Source organism: Pogoniulus pusillus, unplaced genomic scaffold, assembly GCF_015220805.1.
Source record: "Pogoniulus pusillus isolate bPogPus1 unplaced genomic scaffold, bPogPus1.pri scaffold_64_arrow_ctg1, whole genome shotgun sequence".
In the NCBI taxonomy this organism is placed as follows: Eukaryota; Metazoa; Chordata; class Aves; order Piciformes; family Lybiidae; genus Pogoniulus; species Pogoniulus pusillus.
Genome location: NW_026974714.1, coordinates 855,124 through 875,841, shown reverse-complemented (window position 1 = coordinate 875,841; position 20,718 = coordinate 855,124). Strand labels below are relative to the sequence as shown.

Sequence of the window (20,718 nt, the reverse complement as noted above, 5' to 3'; positions counted from 1 at the left end):
TGCCATGCCCTGCTCTGCCCCCAGCATTGCCCTTGCAGTGCCCTGCTCTGTTCTGCCCCCAGCATTGCCCTGCTCTGCCCCTGCCATGCTCTGCTCTGCCCTTGCCCTGCCCCCAGCAGAGCTCTGCCCTGCCCCTGCTCTGCCCTTGCAGTGCCCTGCCCTTGCCCTGCTATGCCCCTGCCATGCCCTGCCCTGCCCCAGCATTGCCCTGCTCTGCTCCTGCCCTGCCCTGCCCTGCCCTGCCCTGCCCCTGCAGTGCCCTGCTCTGCCCCTGCCCTGCCCTGCCCCTGCAGTGCCCTGCTCTGCCCCTGCCATGCCCTGCCCTGCCCCTGCAGTGCCCTGCCCTGCCCCTGCCGTGCTCTGCTCTGCCCCTGCCATGCCCTGCTCTGCCCCTGCAGTGCCCTGCTCTGCCCCCAGCATTGCCCCCAGCATTGCCCTTGCAGTGCCCTGCTCTGTTCTGTCCCCAGAATTGCCCTGCTCTGCCCCTGCCATGCTCTGCTCTGCCCTGCCCCTGCTCTGCCCTTGCAGTGCCCTGCCCTTGCCCTGCTCTGCCCCTGCCATGCCCTGCTCTGCCCCTGCAGTGCCCTGCTCTGCCCCTGCCATGCCCTGCCCTGCCTCTGCAGTGCCCTGCTGTGCCCCTGCCATGCCCTGCTCTGCCCCTGCAGTGCCCTGCTCTGCCCATGCCATGCCCTGCCCTGCCTCTGCAGTGCCCTGCTCTGCCCCTGCCATGCCCTGCCCTGCCCCTGCAGTGCCCTGCTCTGCCCCTGCCATGCCCTGCCCTGCCCCTGCAGTGCCCTGCTCTGCCCCTGCCATGCCCTGCCCTGCCTCTGCAGTGCCCTGCTGTGCCCCTGCCATGCCCTGCTCTGCCCCTGCCATGCCCTGCCCTGCCCCTGCCGTGCCCTGCTCTGCCTCCTGCCTCCCAGGGGCTAAAGCTGCAGAGGGACCCCAGAGGCTGTGCTCAGCTGCTGGGATGGAGCCTGCAGGAGTGGGGCAGGGCAGGGTGGGGCTGGGGCCTGGTTTCTATGAACCCTCTCAGGGTTTCCATTCCCCTTCCCTCTCCTCCTCCTCCTCCTCCTCCTCCTCCTCCTCCTCCTCCTCCTCCTCCTCCTCCTCCTCCTCCTCCTCCTCCTCCTCCTCCTCCTCCTCCTCCTCCTCCTCCTCCTCCTCCTCCTCCTCCTCCTCCTCCTCCTCCTTTCCTTCTTCATTTTCTTCCTCTTCTTCTTTCCTCCTCTTCTCTTCCTTCATCTTCCTCCCATCCCTCTCCACTGGCAGCCAGAGAGCAGCCTCCCCCCAGCCCAGCCCCAGCTGCTGCCCTGCCTCACTCCTGGCTGGAGCCAAAGAGCTGGAGGAGGAAGGAGAAGATGTAGATGATGTCCAGGTAGATGTTGAGGGCTCCAAAGATGTACTCCTCGGGGCTCAGGGCGCAGCGGCTGCTGCCCAGCAGCATCTGAGTGTCCAGGGCCAGGAACTGGGGGGGGGGAAGAGGCAAAAGCTCAGAGCAGAATCACAGAGCAGAAGGAGCCAAACTGGCAGAGAGCCCCAGCCCACCCCAGTGCCAAGCTCTGCCTGTGCCCCCTCCCTGGGCAGCCCACCCCAGTGCCAAGCTCTGCCTGTGCCCCCTCCCTGGGCAGCCCACCCCAGTGCCAATCACTCTCTCTGGGCACAGCTTACTCCTACCCTCCAGCCTCAACCTGCCCTGGCACAGCTTGAGGCTGTGTCCCCTTCTCCTGCCCCTGGCTGCCTGGCAGCAGAGCCCAACCCCACCTGGCTCCAGCCTCCCTGCAGGCAGCTGCAGGCAGCAATGAGCTCTGCCCTGAGCCTCCTCTGCTGCAGGCTGCACCCCCCCAGCTCCCTCAGCCTCTCCTCACAGGGCTGTGCTCCAGGCCCCTCCCCAGCCTTGCTGCCCTGCTCTGGGCACCTTCCAGCACCTCAACATCTCTCTGCAATGGAGGAGCCCAGAGCTGGGCACAGCACTGCAGGGGTGTCCTGAGCAGTGCTGAGCACAGGGGCACAAGAACCTCCCTGCTCCTGCTGCCCACACTGCTCCTGAGCCAGCCCAGGATGCCATTGGCTCTGCTGCCCACCTGGGCACTGCTGCCTGCTCTGCAGCTCCTCTCTGCCAGCACCCCCAGGGCCCTCTCTGCCTGCCTGCTCTCAGCCACTCTGGCCCCAGCCTGGAGCTGCTTGGGGTTGTTGTGGCCAAAGTGCAGAACCTGCCCTTGGCCTTGTTCAGTCTCATCCCCTTGGCCTCTGCCCACCCATCCAGCCTGGCCAGGTGCCCCTGCAGGGCTCTGCTACCCTCCACCAGTTCCACAGCTGCTGCCAGCTTGGTGCCAGCTGCACACTCACTGCTGCTGGACTCAATCCCCTGCTCCAGGGCATCAAGGAAGACATTGAACCTCAGCTAGGGGAGGGGAGCTTGGGCTGGAGGAGCTTTGGGGGTCACTTCCAGCCCCACAGGGAGATGACCTCTGAGGTCCTTCCAGCCCCACAAGGAGCTGACCTCTGAGGTCCCCTCCAGCCCCACAGGGAGATGACCTCTGAGGTCCTTCCAGCCCCATAGATGACCTCTGAGGTCCCTTCCAGCCCCCACAGATGACCTCTAAGGTCCTTCCAGCCCCACAGATGACCTCTGAGGTCCTTCCAGCCCCCACAGATGACCTCTGAGGTCCCTTCCAGCCCCCACAGATGATCTCTGAGGTCCCTTCCAGCCCCACAGATGACCTCTGAGGTCCTTCCAGCCCCCACAGATGACCTCTGAGGTCCCTTCCACCCCAGCCCACTCCATGCCCTCAGCCCAATCTCCTCTCCCACCTCCCCTCTGCTGCCTCTCTCAACCCTGCCCAGCTCAGACTCCTTGGCCTGGAGCCCTGCAGGGGCTGGCAGGGACAGCTTTGCCCGGGCCCAGTTGGCACCTGTGTCCCCCTCCCTGCTCATAAAGAACCTCTCAGCCCTTGCCAGCCTGAGCTGGCACCAGCCTGGCACCAGGGGCCTGCCCAGCTGAGGTTTCTGGGGCACTTAGGAGATGCTTCTCTGCCCTCCCTGTGCCATGAATCAGGGCAGGAGCAGCTCAGCTGCCTGCAGGTGACTTTTGCAGCTCACAAAGGGCAGCAGTTGAGCAATGCCAGCCCCAGGACCTCCCCCCCTGGGCAGCCCTCCCCCTGACCCCCACCTCCAGCTGGTGCCAAGCATCCACCCTGACAGGTCCCACGGCTCAGCAGCAGGCAGGGCACTGCCAGGACTTGCTGTGGGCAGAGGCTGCCAGGAGGAGCTGCTGAAGAGCACTCAAAGGATGAATCAAAGCTCTGCAGCTGCCCCCTGGCAGTGCCCAGGGCAGGGCTCTGCCTGCACCGAGGCTGCCCACAGCTGCTTCTGCCCAGCCATGGCCTCTGGTGCCCTGCTCTGACCTCACCATGGCCTCTGGTGCCCTGCTCTGCCCCAGCCATGGCCTCTGGTGCCCTGCTCTGCCCCAGCCATGGCCTCTGGTGCCCTGCTCTGACCTCACCATGGCCTCTGGTGCCCTGCTCTGACCTCACCATGGCCTCTGGTGCCCTGCTCTGCCCCAGCCATGGCCTCTGGTGCCCTGCTCTGCCCCAGCCATGGCCTCTGGTGCCCAGCTCTGACCTAACCATGGCCTCTGGTGCCCTGCTCTGCCCCAGCCATGGCCTCTGGTGCCCTGCTCTGCCCCAGCCATGGCCTCTGGTGCCCTGCTCTGACCTAACCATGGCCTCTGGTGCCCTGCTCTGCCCCAGCCATGGCCTCTGGTGCCCTGCTCTGCCCCAGCCATGGTCTCTGGTGCCCTGCTCTGCCCCAGCCATGGCCTCTGGTGCCCTGCTCTGACCTCACCATGGCCTCTGGTGCCCTGCTCTGCCCCAGCCATGGCCTCTGGTGCCCTGCTCTGACCTAACCATGGCCTCTGGTGCCCTGCTCTGCCCCAGCCATGGCCTCTGGTGCCCAGCTCTGACCTAACCATGGCCTCTGGTGCCCTGCTCTGCCCCAGCCATGGCCTCTGGTGCCCAGCTCTGACCTAACCATGGCCTCTGGTGCCCTGCTCTGCCCCAGCCATGGCCTCTGGTGCCCTGCTCTGCCCCAGCCATGGCCTCTGGTGCCCTGCTCTGCCCCAGCCATCTCTGGAGCTCTCTGCCTGCTGCTCCTCCTCCCCTTGCCTCACTCCCACTCTCTCACCCCAGATTGCCTCCTCCAGCCCCATTTCAGGCCCAGGTTCCCCTGTGCCCTGCTCTCCATCTCCCACTGCTGTGCCCCTGACTCTCCCTCCCTGTCCCCCCACTCTCTGCTGCTCACCCATTCCATGCCCACCCCCAGCAGCACCTCAGGCTCTTCAGGAGCCAGCCCAGGGTCTGGAGGTCTCTGCCATCCTTGCCCACCTCTGCTCCCACCCCCAAGCTCCCTTCAGGGCCAGGAAGATGTTTCCTCCTTCCCTTCCTTCCTCCCCAGGTGCCAGCACCCCCAGCAGCTCCTTACCATGGTGAAGATGATGGCACCCAGCAGGGCATAGATGGCATGGAGCCAGGGGACCTGTGGGGACAGAGCAGCACTCAGGTGAGGGGGACCTGGCACAGGGCAGGGCTTGGACCTGCTGTGAGGAACACAGCCCAGGGCAGGTGCTCTGCTGGCACAGGATGGACCTGAGCATGGAATGGCCTGGCTGGAAAAGGGCAAGGTCAGCTCTGCCCAGCCCAGTCCTGTGCCCAGCCCAGTCCTGTGCCCAGCTCAGTTCTGCTCTGCCCAGCTCAGTTCTGCTCTCCCCAGCTCAGTTCTGCTCTCCCCAGTCCAGCTCTGCTCTCCCCAGTCCAGCTCTGCTCTCCCCAGTCCAGCTCTGCTCTCCCCAGCTCAGTTCTGCTCTCCCCAGTCCAGCTCTGCTCTCCCCAGTCCAGCTCTGCTCTCCCCAGTCCAGCTCTGCTCTCCCCAGTCCAGCTCTGCTGTCCCCAGCAGAAGGACTCAGAGCTGCTGGGGGGAGCCCAGAGGAGGCCACCAAGATGCTGGCAGGGCTGCAGCAGCTCTGCTGTGAGCTCAGGCTGGGGGGGCTGGGGGGGTGCCAGCCTCTGCCCTTGCCCTTGCTGAAGCTCCTTCCCTTCCCTCCTGCCCAATCCTCCAGCCAAGCCCTGAGCTTTGCCCACCTGAGGCTGCCCAGGCAGGAGTGGGGGGAGGGGGGCAGAGGTTGGCACTTACATAGTGGAAGGGCAGGAGCACAGCCAGGAGGATGCCCCCGAAGAAGAGCAGCAGCAGCAGCACAAAGAGCAACCCCTGGCAGGAGGTGAAGTCAAACTGTGGAAGGAAGGGAGAGGATGAGCAGGGGCAGGAGAGCAGCACAGGGAGGGGATCCTGCCCCCAGCCCTGCCCTGCCCAGCCCCCACCTGCAGCACTGCCTCCAGCTCTGGGCCCCCCAAGGCAACCTCCTGAAGCTGAGCAGGGCCCAGGGCAAGGCTCCTGCAATGGCAGCACAGAGCCAGGCTGGGGGAGGAGGGGGCTGGGGGCAGGCTGCAGCAGGAGGGCTTGGGGGGGGCAGTGGGGGGCAAAGTGCCCAGGAGCCAGCACTGGTCGCTGGCAGCCCAAAGCCCTCCCTGTGCTGGGCTGCAGCAGGAGCAGGGAGAGCAACAGCACAGGGAGGGGATTCTGCCCCCAGCTCTGCCCTGCTCTGCCCTCACCTGCAGCACTGCCTCCAGCTCTGGGCCCCCCCAGCAGCACAAGGACCTGGAGCTGGTGCTGGAGAGGCTCCAGAGGAGGCCAGCAGGAGCAGCAGAGGCTGCAGAAGCTCCCCTGTGGGGCCAGGCTGGCAGAGTTGGGGCTGCTGAGGCTGCAGAGCAGAAGGCTGCAGGCAGAGCTTGGAGCAGGCTGGCAGGAGCTGAAGGGCTGCAGGAGAGCTGGGGAGGGAGTGGGGAGAAGGGCTGGGGGGGGCAGGAGAGGGCCAAGGGCTTGGAGCTGGGAGAGGGGAGAGGGAGAGAGGAGAGGAAAGGAGAGGAGAGGAGAGGAGAGGAGAGGAGAGGAGAGGAGAGGAGAGGAGAGGAGAGGAGAGGAGAGGAGAGGAGAGGAGAGGAGAGGAGAGGAGAGGAGAGGAGAGGAGAGGAGAGGAGAGGAGAGGAGAGGAGAGGAGAGGAGAGGAGAGGAGAGGAGAGGAGAGGAGAGGAGAGGAGAGGAGAGGAGAGGAGAGGAGAGGAGAGGAGAGGAGAGGAGAGGAGAGGAGAGGAGAGGAGAAAGAAGTTGTTGGGAGTGAGGCTGGGCAGAGGCTGGCACAGGCTGCCCAGGGAGGCTGTGGCTGCCCCTCCCTGGCACCATCCCAGGCCAGGCTGGGTGATGCCCTGAGCAGCCTGTGCTGGTGGAGCTGTTGCTGGGCATGGCAGGGGCTGGAGCTGGCTCAGCTCTCAGCTCCTTTCCAGCCCAAAGCCATTCTGTGAGCTCAGGTGGAAGAGCCAAGCCTGGAAGTGCCCTCCCTGGCCACAGGCTCCTGGGGCAGGCTGCCAGGCTGTGAGGGGTTGGCAGGGCCTGAGGGGGTGGCACAGGAGGGCTGTGAGGCTCCTTCCTCACCCAGCTGCAGCCCTCAGCCTTCTGCTCCACAGGGAAGGTTTAGGGAGCTGGGCTGGGGGAGGTGTCCCTGGAGGTGTCCCCGGGGGTGTCCTCGGGGGTGTCCCTGGGAGTGTCCCTGGGGGTGCCCCTGGGGGTGTCCCTGAGGGTGCCCCTGGGGGTGTCCCTGAGGGTGTCCCTGGGGGTGTCCCTGGAGGTGTCCCTGGGAGTGTCCCTGGAGGTGTCCCTGGGGTGTCCCTGGGAGTGTCCCTGGGGGTGTCCCTGGGGGTGCCCCTGGAGGTGTCCCTGGGAGTGTCCCTGGGGGTGCCCCTGGGGGTGTCCTTGGAGGTGTCCCCGGGGGTGTCCTTGGGGGTGTCCCTGGGGGTGTCCCTGGGAGTGTCCCTGGGGGTGCCCCTGGAGGTGTCCCTGGGGGTGTCCCTGGGAGTGTCCCTGGAGGTGTCCCTGGGGGTGCCCCTGGAGGTGTCCCTGGAGGTCTCCCTGGGGTGTCCCTGGGAGTGTCCCTGGGGGTGCCCCTCGGAGTGTCCCTGGGAGTGTCCCTGGGAGTGTCCCTGGGGGTGCCTCTGGGGGTGTCCCTGGAGGTGTCCGTGGGGGTTTCCGTGGGGGTGTCCCTGGAGGTGTCCCTGGGGGTGTCCCTGGAGGTGTCCCTGGAGGTGTCCGTGGGCGTGTCCCTGGGGGTGCCCCTGGAGGTGCCCCTGGATGTGTCCCTGGGAGTGTCCCTGGAGGTGTCCCTGGAGGTGTCCCTGGAGGTGTCCCTGGGGGTGTCCCTGGAGGTGTCCCTGGGGGTGTCCCTGGGGGTGTCCCTGGGGGTGCCCCTGGAGGTGCCCCTGGAGGTGTCCCTGGGAGTGTCCCTGGAGGTGTCCCTGGAGGTGTCCCTGGGGGTGTCCCTGGAGGTGTCCCTGGAGGTGCCCCTGGGGGTGTCCCTGGGGGTGTCCCAGGCCAGGCTGATGAAGCCCTGAGCACTCCTGGGCTGCTGGAGCTGTCCCTGCCCATGGCACAGGGTTGGCACTGCAGAGCTTGGGAGGTCCTTTCCAGCCCAACCCATTCCATGAATCCATGACCCCAGATCCTGGGCAGGGTCGAGGTCTGCCCCTAACAAGGTGCCCTGACCCAGCAGCAGCAGCACAGCAATGGTTCCAGCAGAGGTGACCCAGCCCATGGCACAGGGTTGGCACAGGGTTGGCACTGGCTGAGCTGTGAGCTCCCTTCCCTCTCCCCGGCAGTGACCTCCACTTCAGAGCTCAGCATCCCTCGGGGTGCTGCTGTCTTCATCCTGCCCCTGCAGCCCTCTGAGGTGCTGGTTGCCAGCCCTGGGCATGGCCCTGCTGGCACAGGGCCCCAGCAGCACAAACCAACCTTGCTGTGGAAGCTGAAGATGGTGACAGAGAGGCAGACCAAGGCTGTGATCCCCAGGCACAGCAGCACAGACCTGGTGTTGTAGTAGCTGCAAAGGGAGCAGCAGAGTCAGCAGCAGCCCTTGCCCAGGGCCCTGGGGGCAGGGGAGCCCCTGAGGGGTGGGCACTGGCAGCAGTTTGAGCAGTGGGCAGGGGAAGGAGAATGTGCCCATGGCACCCTGGGCAGCAGCATGGACCTGAGGGGTGGGCACTGGCAGCAGATTGAGCAGTGGGCAGGGGAAGGAGGCTGTGCCCATGGCACCCTGGGCAGCAGCATGGACCTGAGGGGTGAGCACTGGCAGCAGATTGAGCAGTGGGCAGGGATAGGAGGCTGTGCCCATGGCACCCTGGGCAGCAGCATGGACCTGAGGGGTGGGCACTGGCAGCAGTTTGAGCAGTGGGCAAGGGAAGGAGAATGTGCCCATGGCACCCTGGGTGGCAGCATGGACCTGAGGGGTGGGCACTGGTAGCAGATTGAACAGTGGGCAGGGGTAGGAGGCTGTGCCCATGGCACCCTGGGCAGCAGGGCAGGCCCTCAGGGGTGGGCACTGGCAGCAGTTTGAGCAGTGGGCAGGGGAAGGAGGCTGTGCCCATGGCACCCTGGGCAGCAGCATGGAGCCCCTGAGGGGTGGGCACTGGCTGGAGAAGGACCTGGCTGGGTGGTGGCACTCAGAGAGCTGTGGCCAAGAGCTCAGTGCCCAAATGCAGATCGGTGCCCAGTGGAGTGCCAGGGGTGAGCACTGGCACCAGTTTGAGCAGAGGGCAGGGGTAGGAGAATGTGCCCATGGCACCCTGGCAGCAGCATGGGCCTGAGGGGTGGGCACTGGCACCAGTTTGAGCAGTGGGCAGGGCAAGGAAGCTGTGCCCATGGCACCCTGGCAGCAGCATGGAGCCCCTGAGGGGTGGGCACTGGCTGGAGAAGGACCTGGCTGGGTGGTGGCACTCAGAGAGCTGTGGCCAAGAGCTCAGTGCCCAAATGCAGATCGGTGCCCAGTGGAGTGTCAGGGGTGGGCACTGGCACCAGAGATGCTTGAGCCCCATGCTGGTGCCCTGGGCAGTGGGGTGAGGCCTCCTGAGCAGCTCTGCAGGTGGCACCAAGCTGTGTGCTGGGGGTGAGATGCTGGAGGGAAGGGAGCCAGGCAGAGGGAGCTGGGGGGGGGCTGCAGAGGTGGCCCCAAAGCAACCTCCTGAAGCTGAGCAGGGCCCAGGGCAAGGCTCCTGCAATGGCAGCACAGAGCCAGGCTGGGGGAGGAGGGGGCTGGGGGCAGGCTGCAGCAGGAGGGCTTGGGGGGGGGCAGTGGGGGGCAAAGTGCCCAGGAGCCAGCACTGGTTGGGATTGGGTTGTTTGGGTTAGGATTGGGTTGTTGGGGTTAAGATTGGGTTGTTAGGGTTAGGGTTGGGTTGTTCAGGTTAGGGTTGGGTTGTTGGGGTTAGGGTTGGGTTGTTTGGGTTAGGGTTGGGTTGTTGGGGTTAGGGTTGTGGTTGTTTGGGTTAGGGTTGGGTTGTTGGGGTTATGGTTTGGGTTGTTTGGGTTAGGGTTGAGGTTGTTTGGGTTAGGATTGGGTTGTTGGGGTTAAGATTGGGTTGTTAGGGTTAGGGTTGGGTTGTTCAGGTTAGGGTTGGGTTGTTGGGGTTAGGGTTGTGGTTGTTGGGGTTAGGGTTGGGTTGTTGGGGTTATGGGTTGGGTTGTTTGGGTTGGGATTGGGTTGTTTGGGTTAGGGTTGGGTTGTTGGGGTTATGGTTTGGGTTGTTGAGGTTAGGGTTGGGTTGTTTGGGTTAGGGTTGGGTTGTTGAGGTTAGGGTTGCGTTGTTGGGGTTATGGTTTGGGTTGTTTGGGTTAGGTTTGGGTTGTTGGGGTTAGGGTTGAGGTTGTTTGGGTTAGGGTTGGGTTGTTGGGGTTATGGTTTGGGTTGTTTGGGTTAGGGTTGGGTTGTTGGGGTTGGGATTGGGTTGTTTGGGTTAGGATTGGGTTATTTGGGTTGGGATTGGGTTATTTGGGTTGGGATTGGGCTGTTTGGGTTAGGGTTGGGTTGTTTGGGTTGGGATTGGGTTGTTTGGTTTAGGGTTGGGTTGTTTGGGTTAGGTTTGGGTTGTTTGGGTTAGGGTTGGGTTGTTGGGGTTAGAGTTGGGTTGTTGGGGTTAGGGTTGTGGTTGTTGGGGTTAGGGTTGGGTTGTTGGGGTTGGGATTGGGTTGTTGGGGTTGGGATTGGGTTGTTGGGGTTATGGTTGGGTTGTTTGGGTTGGGATTGGGTTGTTTGGTTTAGGGTTGGGTTGTTTGGGTTAGGTTTGGGTTGTTTGGGTTAGGGTTGGGTTGTTTGGGTTAGAGTTGGGTTGTTGGGGTTAGGGTTGTGATTGTTGGGGTTAGGGTTGGGTTGTTGGGGTTGGGATTGGGTTGTTGGGGTTATGGTTGGGTTGTTGGGGTTGGGATTGGGTTGTTTGGGTTAGGTTTGGGTTGTTTGGGTTAGAGTTGGGTTGTTGGGGTTAGGGTTTGGGTTGTTTGGGTTAGGGTTGGGTTGTTAGGGTTAGGGTTGGGTTGTTTGGGTTAGGGTTGGGTTGTTGGAGTTAGGGTTGTGGTTGTTGGGGTTAGGGTTGGGTTGTTGGGGTTATGGTTTGGGTTGTTTGGGTTAGGGTTGGGTTGTTTGGGTTAGGGTTGGGTTGTTTGGGTTAGGGTTGGGTTGTTGGGGTTGGGATTGGGTTGTTTGGGTTAGGGTTAGGTTGTTGGGGTTGGGATTGGGTTGTTGGGGTTATGATTGGGTTGTTGGGTTAGGATTGGTTTGTTGTGATTAGGATTTGGTTGTTTGGGTTAGGGTTGGGTTGTTTGGGTTAGGGTTGGGTTGTTGGGGTTAGGGTTGGGTTGTTTGGGTTATGATTGGGTTGTTTGGGTTAGGGTTGGGTTGTTGGGTTTCAGGTTGGGTTGCTGGGGTCCATCTGTCACCCTGTTGCACATCAGCCTCCTGGCTGTGCTCAGCCGTGAGCAGATCCCATCCCTGCTCTCTGCTGAGGTCCAGCTGGGCAGTGCCAGTGCTAGAACTTTCCCCAGGCCTGCTGAGCTTCTGCTTCCTTTGTCCTCACCAACCCCTCCCTGGCTCATCTGCTGGGCACCAGGGCCCCCACGTGAGCCTGGACTCATCTGCTGAGCAGCCTGCAGCAGAGAGAGCAAACTGCAGACAGCAGCAAACCCTGCAGCTGCTGGAGGAGAAAGAAATGTCCTGGTCTCATTCCTGCCCCATCTGCTCCAGAGCTGCTTGGGGAGAAGCTGAGATGGCAGTGGAGGAGCTGAAGTGGCAGTGCAGGAGCTGAGGTGGCAGTGGAGGAGCTGAGGTGGCAGTGCAGGGACTGAGGTTGCAGTGCAGGAGCTGAGGTGGCAGTGGAGGAGCTGAAGTGGCAGTGCAGGAGCTGAGGTGGCAGTGGAGGAGCTGAGGTGGCAGTGCAGGAGCTGAGGTGGCAGTGCAGGAGCTGAGGTGGCAGTGCAGGGACTGAGGTTGCAGTGCAGGAGCTGAGGTGGCAGTGCAGGAGCTGAGGTGGCAGTGCAGGAGCTGAGGTGGCAGTGCAGGGACTGAGGTTGCAGTGCAGGAGCTGAGGTGGCAGTGGAGGAGCTGAGGTGGCAGTGGAGGAGCTGAGGTGGCAGTGCAGGAGCTGAGGTGGCAGTGCAGGAGCTGAGGTGGCCCCAAGGGGCTGAAGAGCTGCAGAGAGCTCAAGTGGCCCCAAACCGTTTCCAGGAGGACTTTGTGTGGCTGCAGAAGAGCTGAGGTGGCCCCAAGGGGGCTTTGTGTGGCCACAGAAGAGCTGAGGTGGCCCCAAGGGGGCTTTGTGTGGCTGCAGAAGAGCTGAGGTGGCCCCAAGGGGGCTTTGTGTGGCCACAGAAGAGCTGAGGTGGCCCCAAGGGGGCTTTGTGTGGCCGCAGAAGAGCTGAGGTGGCCCCAAGGGGACTTTGTGTGGCCGCAGAAGAGCTGAGGTGGCCCCAAGGGGACTTTGTGTGGCCACAGAAGAGCTGAGGTTGCCCAGAAGCATTTCCAAGAGGGCTTAGGAAGAGCTCAGGTGGCCCAAAAGCAGGGAAGGGAATTTTCAGGGGGTGGGCAGCAGCCATCCAGAGAGCACTTCCCAACCTACCTGGCGAGCATCCCGGTGAGGTAAGCCATGGAGAGCGTCTGGGAGGGAGAGAGAAGCACTTTGGGCACATTGCAGCTGCATTCATGGCCCAGGGAGAGGCAGGGAGAGGGCAGCCCAAAGCATTCGCTGCAGCGATAAGGAGCAGGCAGGGCTGAGCAGCTGCTGCATAGTTCCTGCTCCCCCAGGGCCCTGACAGCCACGGGGCAGGTGAGCAGGAGGGCAGGACCCCACCCTGCAGCACTCCCCAGCACCTCCACCTGCCCCCACAGGCTGGCTCCAGCCTTCTTCAGCCTCTGCCTGTAGGTATCGATGAGCAAAGGTGGGAAGAGCCCTGGCAGGGGGTCCAGAGCTGAGCCCACAGCCAGCAGCGACCTTCCCCGGGGCCCAGGGCAAGGCTCCTGCAATGGCAGCACAGAGCCAGGCTGGGGGAGGAGAGGGCTGGGGGCAGGCTGCAGCTGGAGGGTTTGGGGGGGGCAGTGGGGGGCAAAGTGCCCAGGAGCCAGCACTGGTCGCTGGCAGCCCAAAGCCCTCCCTGTGCTGGGCTGCAGCAGGAGCAGGGAGAGCAGCAGCACAGGGAGGGGATTCTGCCCCCAGCCCTGCCCTGCTCAGCCCCCACCTGCAGCACTGCCTCCAGCTCTGGGACCCCCCAGCAGCACAAGGACCTGGAGCTGGTGCTGCAGAGGCTCCAGAGGAGGCCAGCAGGAGCAGCAGAGGCTGCAGAAGCTCCCCTGTGGGGCCAGGCTGGCAGAGTTGGGGCTGCTGAGGCTGCAGAGCAGAAGGCTGCAGGCAGAGCTTGGAGGAGGCTGGCAGGAGCTGAAGGGCTGCAGGAGAGCTGGGGAGGGAGTGGGGAGAAGGGCTGGGGGGGGCAGGAGAGGGCCAATGGCTTGGAGCTGGGAGAGGGGAGAGGGAGAGAGGAGAGGAGGCAGAAGTTGTTGGGAGTGAGTCTGGGCAGAGGCTGGCACAGGCTGCCCAGGGAGGCTGTGGCTGCCCCTCCCTGGCACCATCCCAGGCCAGGCTGGGTGAGGCCCTGAGCAGCCTGTGCTGGTGGAGCTGTTGCTGGGCATGGCAGGGGCTGGAGCTGGCTCAGCTCTGAGCTCCCTTCCAGCCCAACCCCTTCATGGGTCTCTGACTCCAGCCTGGGCACCTCTTCTGCTTGGAGCCAGGCTGGTTTGCAGGGGCAGGGCAGGAGCTATCCAGATGTGCTGCAGCCCAGATGTGGTACTCACGAAGATGCTCAGCAGGATCATGTTCCATGGGAAGTATCTCCTGCAGGGGAACAGAAGCTGCTCAGCCCCAGGGAGCTGCACCAGAGGCTGCCTGACATGAGCCAGGAGACCTCTGCAGAGGGGCTCAGGGCTGCTGCTGAGAGCCTGGCACAGGCTGCCCAGGGAGGCTGTGGCTGCCCCTCCCTGGGGGTGTCCCAGGCCAGGCTGGCTGAGGCTCTGAGCAGCCTCTGCTGGTGGAGCTGTCCCTGGGCATGGCAGGGGCTGGAGCTGGCTGAGCTCTGAGCTCCCTTCCAGCCCAGCTCATTCCATGGTTCCATCATCTGCCTGGGCACAACCCTCAGGCTGTGGCCATGGCTCCCTGCTGGCACTGAGAGCCCTTCTGAGCTGCTCCCTGCTGGCAGTGAGAGCCCTTCTGGGGTGCTCCCTGCTGGCACTGAGAGCCCTTCTGGGGTGCTCCCTGCTGGCACTGAGAGCCCTTCTGGGGTGTTCCCTGCTGGCACTGAGAGCCCTTCTGAGCTGCTCCCTGCTGGCACTGAGAGCCCTTCTGAGCTGCTCCCTGCTGGCAGTGAGAGCCCTTCTGGGGTGCTCCCTGCTGGCAGTGAGAGCCCTTCTGAGCTGCTCCATGCTGGCACTGAGAGCCCTTCTGAGCTGCTCCATGCTGGCACTGAGAGCCCTTCTGGGGTGCTCCCTGCTGGCACTGAGAGCCCTTCTGGGGTGCTCCCTGCTGGCAGTGAGAGCCCTTCTGGGGTGCTCCCTGCTGGCAGTGAGAGCCCTTCTGGGGTGCTCCCTGCTGGCACTGAGAGCCCTTCAGGGGTGCTCCCTGCTGGCAGTGAGAGCTCTTCTGGGGTGCTCCCTGCTGGCACTGAGAGCCCTTCTGGGGTGCTCCCTGCTGGCACTGAGAGCCCTTCTGGGGTGCTCCCTGCTGGCAGTGAGAGCTCTTCTGGGGTGCTCCCTGCTGGCAGTGAGAGCCCTTCTGGGGTGCTCCCTGCTGGCAGTGAGAGCCCTTCTGGGGTGCTCCCTGCTGGCAGTGAGAGCCCTTCTGAGCTGCTCCATGCTGGCACTGAGAGCCCTTCTGAGCTGCTCCATGCTGGCACTGAGAGCCCTTCTGGGGTGCTCCCTGCTGGCACTGAGAGCCCTTCTGGGGTGCTCCCTGCTGGCACTGAGAGCCCTTCAGGGGTGCTCCCTGCTGGCACTGAGAGCCCTTCTGGGGTGCTCCCTGCTGGCACTGAGAGCCCTTCTGGGGTGCTCCCTGCTGGCAGTGAGAGCTCTTCTGGGGTGCTCCCTGCTGGCAGTGAGAGCCCTTCTGGGGTGCTCCCTGCTGGCAGTGAGAGCCCTTCTGGGGTGCTCCCTGCTGGCAGTGAGAGCTCTTCTGGGGTGCTCCCTGCTGGCACTGAGAGCCCTTCTGGGGTGCTCCCTGCTGGCACTGAGAGCCCTTCTGAGCTGCTCCATGCTGGCACTGAGAGCCCTTCTGGGGTGCTCCCTGCTGGCACTGAGAGCCCTTCTGGGGTGCTCCCTGCTGGCACTGAGAGCCCTTCTGAGCTGCTCCCTGCTGGCACTGAGAGCCCTTCTGGGGTGTTCCCTGCTGGCAGTGAGAGCCCTTCTGGGGTGCTCCCTGCTGGCAGTGAGAGCCCTTCTGGGGTGCTCCCTGCTGGCAGTGAGAGCTCTTCTGGGGTGCTCCCTGCTGGCAGTGAGAGCTCTTCTGGGGTGTTCCCTGCTGGCACTGAGAGCCCTTCAGGGGTGCTCCATGCTGGGAGTGAGAGCCCTTCAGGGGTGCTCCCTGCTGGCAGTGAGAGCCCTTCAGGGGTGCTCCATGCTGGGAGTGAGCAGGGCTCTCCCTTCAGGGCTGCTCCCTGCTGGCAGTCGGAGCCCTTCAGGGCTGCTCCTGGCCCAAGAAGAGCTCCTCCATCCCCTTCCAGCAGTGCTCAGCTGCACAGGGAGCTAAGAGCCTCATCCCCTGCAGCTCCAAGTGCTCCTCAGGAGCTGCAGCTTCCTTTTCCCAGGCTTCATCCCAGAATCCCAGCACGGGAGGGGGTTGGAAGTCCTGATGGACCTCTGGGGATCATCCTCCACTCCCACCTCCCCCTGCCCCCCAGCTGGCTCAGCTGGGGCAGGCTGCACAGGATGCTGTGCAGGTGGCTTTGGCGTGGCTCCAGGTGCTGCAGTGTCCCAGAACCCTGTGGCCATGGCACTGGTGGGCATGGTTGGGTGCCCACAGTGGTGCTGGGCTGCTGCTGGGAGTGGATGATCCCAGAGGGCTTCTCCAAGGCAACCAATTGCATGGCTCAGGGAGGGAGACTCCATGCAGCACACCAGAGCTGTGCCCAGCCTGAGCACCCAGCAGCCAGCTCCAGCCCTCAGGCACTGCCTCAGGAGGGCTCCAGCCCTGCCCCAGGGCTGCTCACACTCAGCAGGAGAGGAGGACTTTGGAGCCTTCCTCTTTGTGGAGCTGCCTCAGAGCCAAGAAGGTCTTTACCTGGCTCCAGAGCAGCAGGCAAGGATCAAGTAGGTCACGAAGAAGACAGCACTGGAAAGGAGGAGAGGAAAGGTTCAGGGAGGGGAACCCAAGCCCTGGGTTGGGATGCAAGGACAAAAGACTCCACCTGAGAGCTCCCAGAGGTTCCCAGAATCGTGGAATGGGTTGGGTTGGAAGGGAGCTCACAGCTCAGGCAGTGCCAACCCTGTGCCAAGGGCTGGGTCAGCTCCACTGCACCTCTTGCTGTACTGCTCCTGCTCCTCTTGGGCCCAGGGCACCCTGATAGGGGCTGCTGGGCTGGGGGGAGCCTGGCAGAGAGCTGAGGGGCAGCAGGGAGAGCTGAGATCCATGGAGCCATGGCATGGGCTGGGCTGGGAGGGAGCTCACAGCTCAGGCAGCTCCTGGCTCCTGCCGGGGGCCAGGGACAGCTCCAGCAGCCCAGGAGTGCTCAGGGCTTCATCAGCCTGGCCTGGGACACCCCCAGGGAGGGGGCAGCCACAGCCTCCCTGGGCAGCCTGTGCCAGGCTCTGCCCAGTTCCATTAAGGAGTTTTCTCACACCTCCAGGCTCTCCCTGGCTGGTTGGGATCAAAGCATCCTGCTGGGACTGCTGCAGCCAGGAGTGGCCCTGCTGGGCTGGGGCAGAGTGAGGGCAAGAGGCAGAACTGTGCCAGAGGGAACTGCTGCCAGGAGCCCTGTGCTGGGCTGCAGCAGGAGCAGGGAGAGCAGCAGCACAGGGAGGGGACTCTGCCCCAACTCTGCCCTGCTCAGCCCCCACCTGCAGCACTGCCTCCAGCTCTGGGCCCCCCCAGCAGCACAGGGACCTGGAGCTGGTGCTGCAGAGGCTCCAGAGGAGGCCAGCAGGAGCAGCAGAGGCTGCAGAAGCTCCCCTGTGGGGCCAGGCTGGCAGAGTTGGGGCTGCTGAGGCTGCAGAGCAGAAGGCTGCAGGCAGAGCTTGGAGCAGGCTGGCAGGAGCTGAAGGGCTGCAGGAGAGCTGGGGAGGGAGTGGGGAGAAGGGCTGGGGGGGGCAGGAGAGGGCCAATGGCTTGGAGCTGGGAGAGGGAGAGAGGAGAGAGGAGAGGAGGCAGAAGTTGTTGGGAGTGAGGCTGGGCAGAGGCTGGCACAGGCTGCCCAGGGAGGCTGTGGCTGCCCCTCCCTGGCACCATCCCAGGCCAGGCTGGTTGATGCCCTGAGCAGCCTGTGCTGGTGGAGCTGTCCCTGGGCATGGCAGGGGCTGGAGCTTTGCTGTCCCAACCCATTCCAAGTCTCCCTGGCTCCAGCCTGGGCACCTCTGCTCTTGGGGCCAGGCAGGTTTGCAGGGCAGGGCATGGCCCCAGGGCTGTGTCCCTGCCTGGGCAAGGAGCTGAGCCCAGAGCTGGCAGCCCCAAGCCTCTCCTGCTCATGCTGCAGCCAAGCTCACGTCCCCAGACCCTTCTTTATCTCCCAGGAGCTGAGCCCAGGGCTGCAGAGCTGAGGGTGGTCTCGTCCTGCCCTGGCTCTCAGGCAGCTCGAGTGATTTTCCACCCTGCTGCTGGGTCCTGGCACGGTGGGAACCTGCCCTCCCCCAGCCCCTGGGGGTGGAAAGCAGCTTCCAAGCATGCTGATGGCTGCCTGATAGCCAAGAGACCTTCCTGCTGCGGGGAGGACGTGACCAGAACCAGCCAGGGGCCATTGCTGGGTGCTCCAGAGATAAAGCTGAGCTCTGCTCTCCTGCAGGGGCAGCAGGAAGGCTGCAGGGGACACGGCTGAGGAGGTGGAAAACAACCAAGGAGGCAGCACAGAGCTGAGATGTCCACGGGGCAGAGGGGCTGAGAGTGCCCTGTGGAGCAGGAGCTGGGGGGGGGAGGTTGATGGAGCTGAGTCAGGAGATGGAAGGAGTTGGGCAGGCTGCCCAGGGAGGTGTCCCTGCAATGCTGCTGCTGTGGCTCCATGCCCTGGGCCTGCTCTCTCTGAAGCCAGAGGGGTTGAAGCCACCATGGTGCCAGAGGTGCCAGGAAAGGGCTGAGTCCTGCCCTGGGGGCACAACAAGCCCAGGAGGGCTCCAGGCTGGGGGCAGAGGGGATGGGAACTGCCCCCAGGGGAAGAAGGAGCTGGGGGGGGGTTGGTGGCAGCAGCTGGAGCTGAGCCAGGGGGTGCCCAGGTGGGCAAGGAGGGCAGCAGCAGCCTGGGCTGGCTCAGCAGTGGTGTGGGCAGCAGGAGCAGGGCAGGGATTGTGCCCCTGCAGTGGGCAGTGGGGAGGGCAGAGGTGGGGGCAGGGTTGGGCAGCTGAGTGGCAGGAGGGCAGTGAGGAGCTGCAGCAGAGGCAGAGAAGGGAGTGGAGGTGGGGAAGGGTCTGGAGGAGAGGCTGGGGAGGAGCAGGTGAGGGAGCTGGGGGGGGTGAGGCTGGAGGAGAGGAGGCTGAGGGCAGAGCTTGTGGGGCTGTGGCAGGGCCTGAGAGGAGGCTGGAGCCAGGGGGGGGCTGAGATCTGCTGTCCTGAGTGCTGGCACAGGAGGAGATGGCCTCAAGGTGCCCCCAGGGCAGGTGGAGCTTGGCCCTGAGCAACAATTCCTGCCCTGGGAGGGTTCTGCAGGCCTGGCCCAGGCTGCCCAGGGAGCTGCTGGGGCAGTGCCCATGCCTGGGGGGGCTCCAGAGCCCTGTGCCCATGGCACTGTGCCCGTGGGTTGGTGCCCATGGTGGGGCTGGGTTGATGCTGAACTGAACCTTGGAGGTCTCTTCCAACTCTGCCTCATTCTCTGCTGCTGTCCCCAAGGCTCCTGCAGTCCCCTCAGGGCTGGAGCTGTGCAGAGAGCAGCTCCAGCCCCAGCAGAGCACAGGAAGCTGCAGGCTCTGGGCTGCAGAGAAGGGAGCTCAAACCAAACCTCCCCCAGCTGGCCCAGGGGGGGCTGCCTCTGCTGCCAGCAAGGAGGAAAATGGATCCTGAGGGGCCAGGAAGCTGCAGGAGAGGAACCCTCAGCACCCTCAGCACCCTCAGCACCCCTGCAGATGGCACCAAGTGGTGCAGCTGAGAAGCCTGAGGGATGAGATCCATCCAGAGGGCCCTGAGCAGGCTGCAGAGGAGGCTGAGGAGAACCTCCTGAGGTTCCTCAAGCCCAAGGTCCTGTACCTAGGTTGGGGCAACCTTCAACATCCTTCCAGGCTGGGGGTGGTGAGGCTGAGAGCAGCTCTGCAGAGCAGGCCCTGGGGGTGCTGGGGGGGCAGGAGCTGGGCAGGAGCCAGCAGTGGGCAGGGGCAGCCTGGGCAGAGCTGCAGAGAGGATCCTGCCCTGGGCAGAGCTCAGCTGCAGGGCTGGGGGCAGCTGTGGGGGCACCAAGACAGGAGAGACCTGGAGCTGGTGCTGCAGAGGCTGCAGAGGAGGCCAGCAGGAGCAGCAGAGGCTGCAGAAGCTCCCCTGTGGGGCCAGGCTGGCAGAGTTGGGGCTGCTGAGGCTGCAGAGCAGAAGGCTGCAGGCAGAGCTTGGAGCAGGCTGGCAGGAGCTGAAGGGCTGCAGGAGAGCTGGGGAGGGAGTGGGGAGAAGGGCTGGGGGGGGCAGGAGAGGGCCAATGGCTTGGAGCTGGGAGAGGGGAGAGGGAGAGAGGAGAGGAGGCAGAAGTTGTTGGGAGTGAGGCTGGGCAGAGGCTGGCACAGGCTGCCCAGGGAGGCTGTGGCTGCCCCTCCCTGGCACCATCCCAGCCCAGGCTGTTTGGGGAGCTCTGAGCAACCTTCTCTGCTTGGGGCTTGCTCCTGCTGGCTCCAGGGGGACCTTTTGCTGCCCCTCCCAAGCCCTCTGTGCTGCTTGGGCTCTGCTCAGGCCATGCCTGGGACAGCTTCCAGCTGCTGCTGTGCTGGGGGGGGGGGAAGGTTTGGGGGGGTTGGGGCTGGGGGGGTCAGAACTTTTGGGTGCATTTGGGGCTGAGGCCAAGAGAAAGGAGGGAAGTGCTGGGAGCTGCTGCTGGCTCTGCTGCTGCTGCTTGTGCCCAGGGCCAGGAGCTGGGGGCAGGGCTGGTGAGGGAGTGAGGCTGGGCAGAGGCTGGCACAGGCTGCCCAGGGAGGCTGTGGCTGCCCCTCCCTGGCACCATCCCAGGCCAGGCTGGGTGATGCCCTGAGCAGCCTGTGCTGATGGAGCTGTCCCTGCTGGCTCCAGGGGGGGTTGCTCTGGATGAGCTCTGCAGGTCCCTTCCAGCCCAACCCATTCAGGAGCAGAGCTTGGTCCTGCCTTCCTCTGGGGCTCTGCTGCCTCCTCAGCCTCCAGCTGCTCCTGATCCTCCCTGGAGGTCCAAGATGCCACCTGGGGGCAGCTCCCTTCCCGGGCAGCTGTTCTGGGGCTGTTGTTTCTGCTGTGCTTTGGTTTAAGTTCCCTTCTCCTGCAGTTGTGTAACTGCTGCCTGCTCCCCAGGCCTGGACACATCTCCTGCCTTGGGTGTGAGCTAATTAGAGCCAAGCTGCTCACAGCTAATTGCACCTCAGCTCTGCCTGCCTAATGAGCAGCACTAACAGCAGTGGCACCCTGGAGCCCCATGGCAGTGTGGGCAGCATCACACCCCCCCCACCCCCCCCCCCCCCGAGCTGACCTCCTGGCACCCAACCTTGGCTGCTGCCCCTGCAGGAGCAGCTCCAGGCAGGACAACCTCACTGCTGGTAGCAGCCAACTCCTGCCCCTCAAAGAGCAGCTCCAGGAGAGCTCCAGGCAGGACAACCTCACTGCTGGCAGCAGCCAACTCCTGCCCCTCAAAGAGCAGCTCCAGGAGCAGCTCCAGGCAGGACAATCTCACTGCTGGCAGCAGCCAATTCCTGCCCCTGCAGGAGCAGCTCCAGGCAGGACAATCTCACTGCTGGCAGCAGCCAACTCCTGCCCCTCCAGAAGCAGCTCCAGGAGCAGCTCCAGGCAGGACAATCTCACTGCTGGCAGCAGCCAGTTCCTGCCCCTCAAAGAGCAGCTCCAGGAGAGCTCCAGGCAGGACAACCTCACTGCTGGCAGCAGCCAATTCCTGCCCCTCCAGAAG

At 64.2% G+C, this 20,718-nt stretch overlaps 1 protein-coding gene across 1 annotated transcript in view; it reads right to left on the bottom strand.

Moving 5' to 3' along the window:
• Positions 1 to 1,184: 1,184 nt before the first annotated feature.
• FAIM2 (Fas apoptotic inhibitory molecule 2) overlaps positions 1,185 to 20,718 on the bottom strand; it is a 31,316-nt gene continuing 11,782 nt past the window's right edge. The window contains exons 6-12 of the mRNA XM_064141711.1: positions 15,741 to 15,791; positions 13,268 to 13,307; positions 12,042 to 12,079; positions 7,894 to 7,981; positions 5,191 to 5,286; positions 4,483 to 4,536; positions 1,185 to 1,468 (exon numbers count right to left, since the gene is read on the bottom strand). Of these exons, the coding sequence (XP_063997781.1) occupies positions 1,319 to 1,468; positions 4,483 to 4,536; positions 5,191 to 5,286; positions 7,894 to 7,981; positions 12,042 to 12,079; positions 13,268 to 13,307; positions 15,741 to 15,791 (517 nt within the window). The 3' untranslated portion in view covers positions 1,185 to 1,318. The remainder of the gene's footprint in view (positions 1,469 to 4,482; positions 4,537 to 5,190; positions 5,287 to 7,893; positions 7,982 to 12,041; positions 12,080 to 13,267; positions 13,308 to 15,740; positions 15,792 to 20,718) is intronic.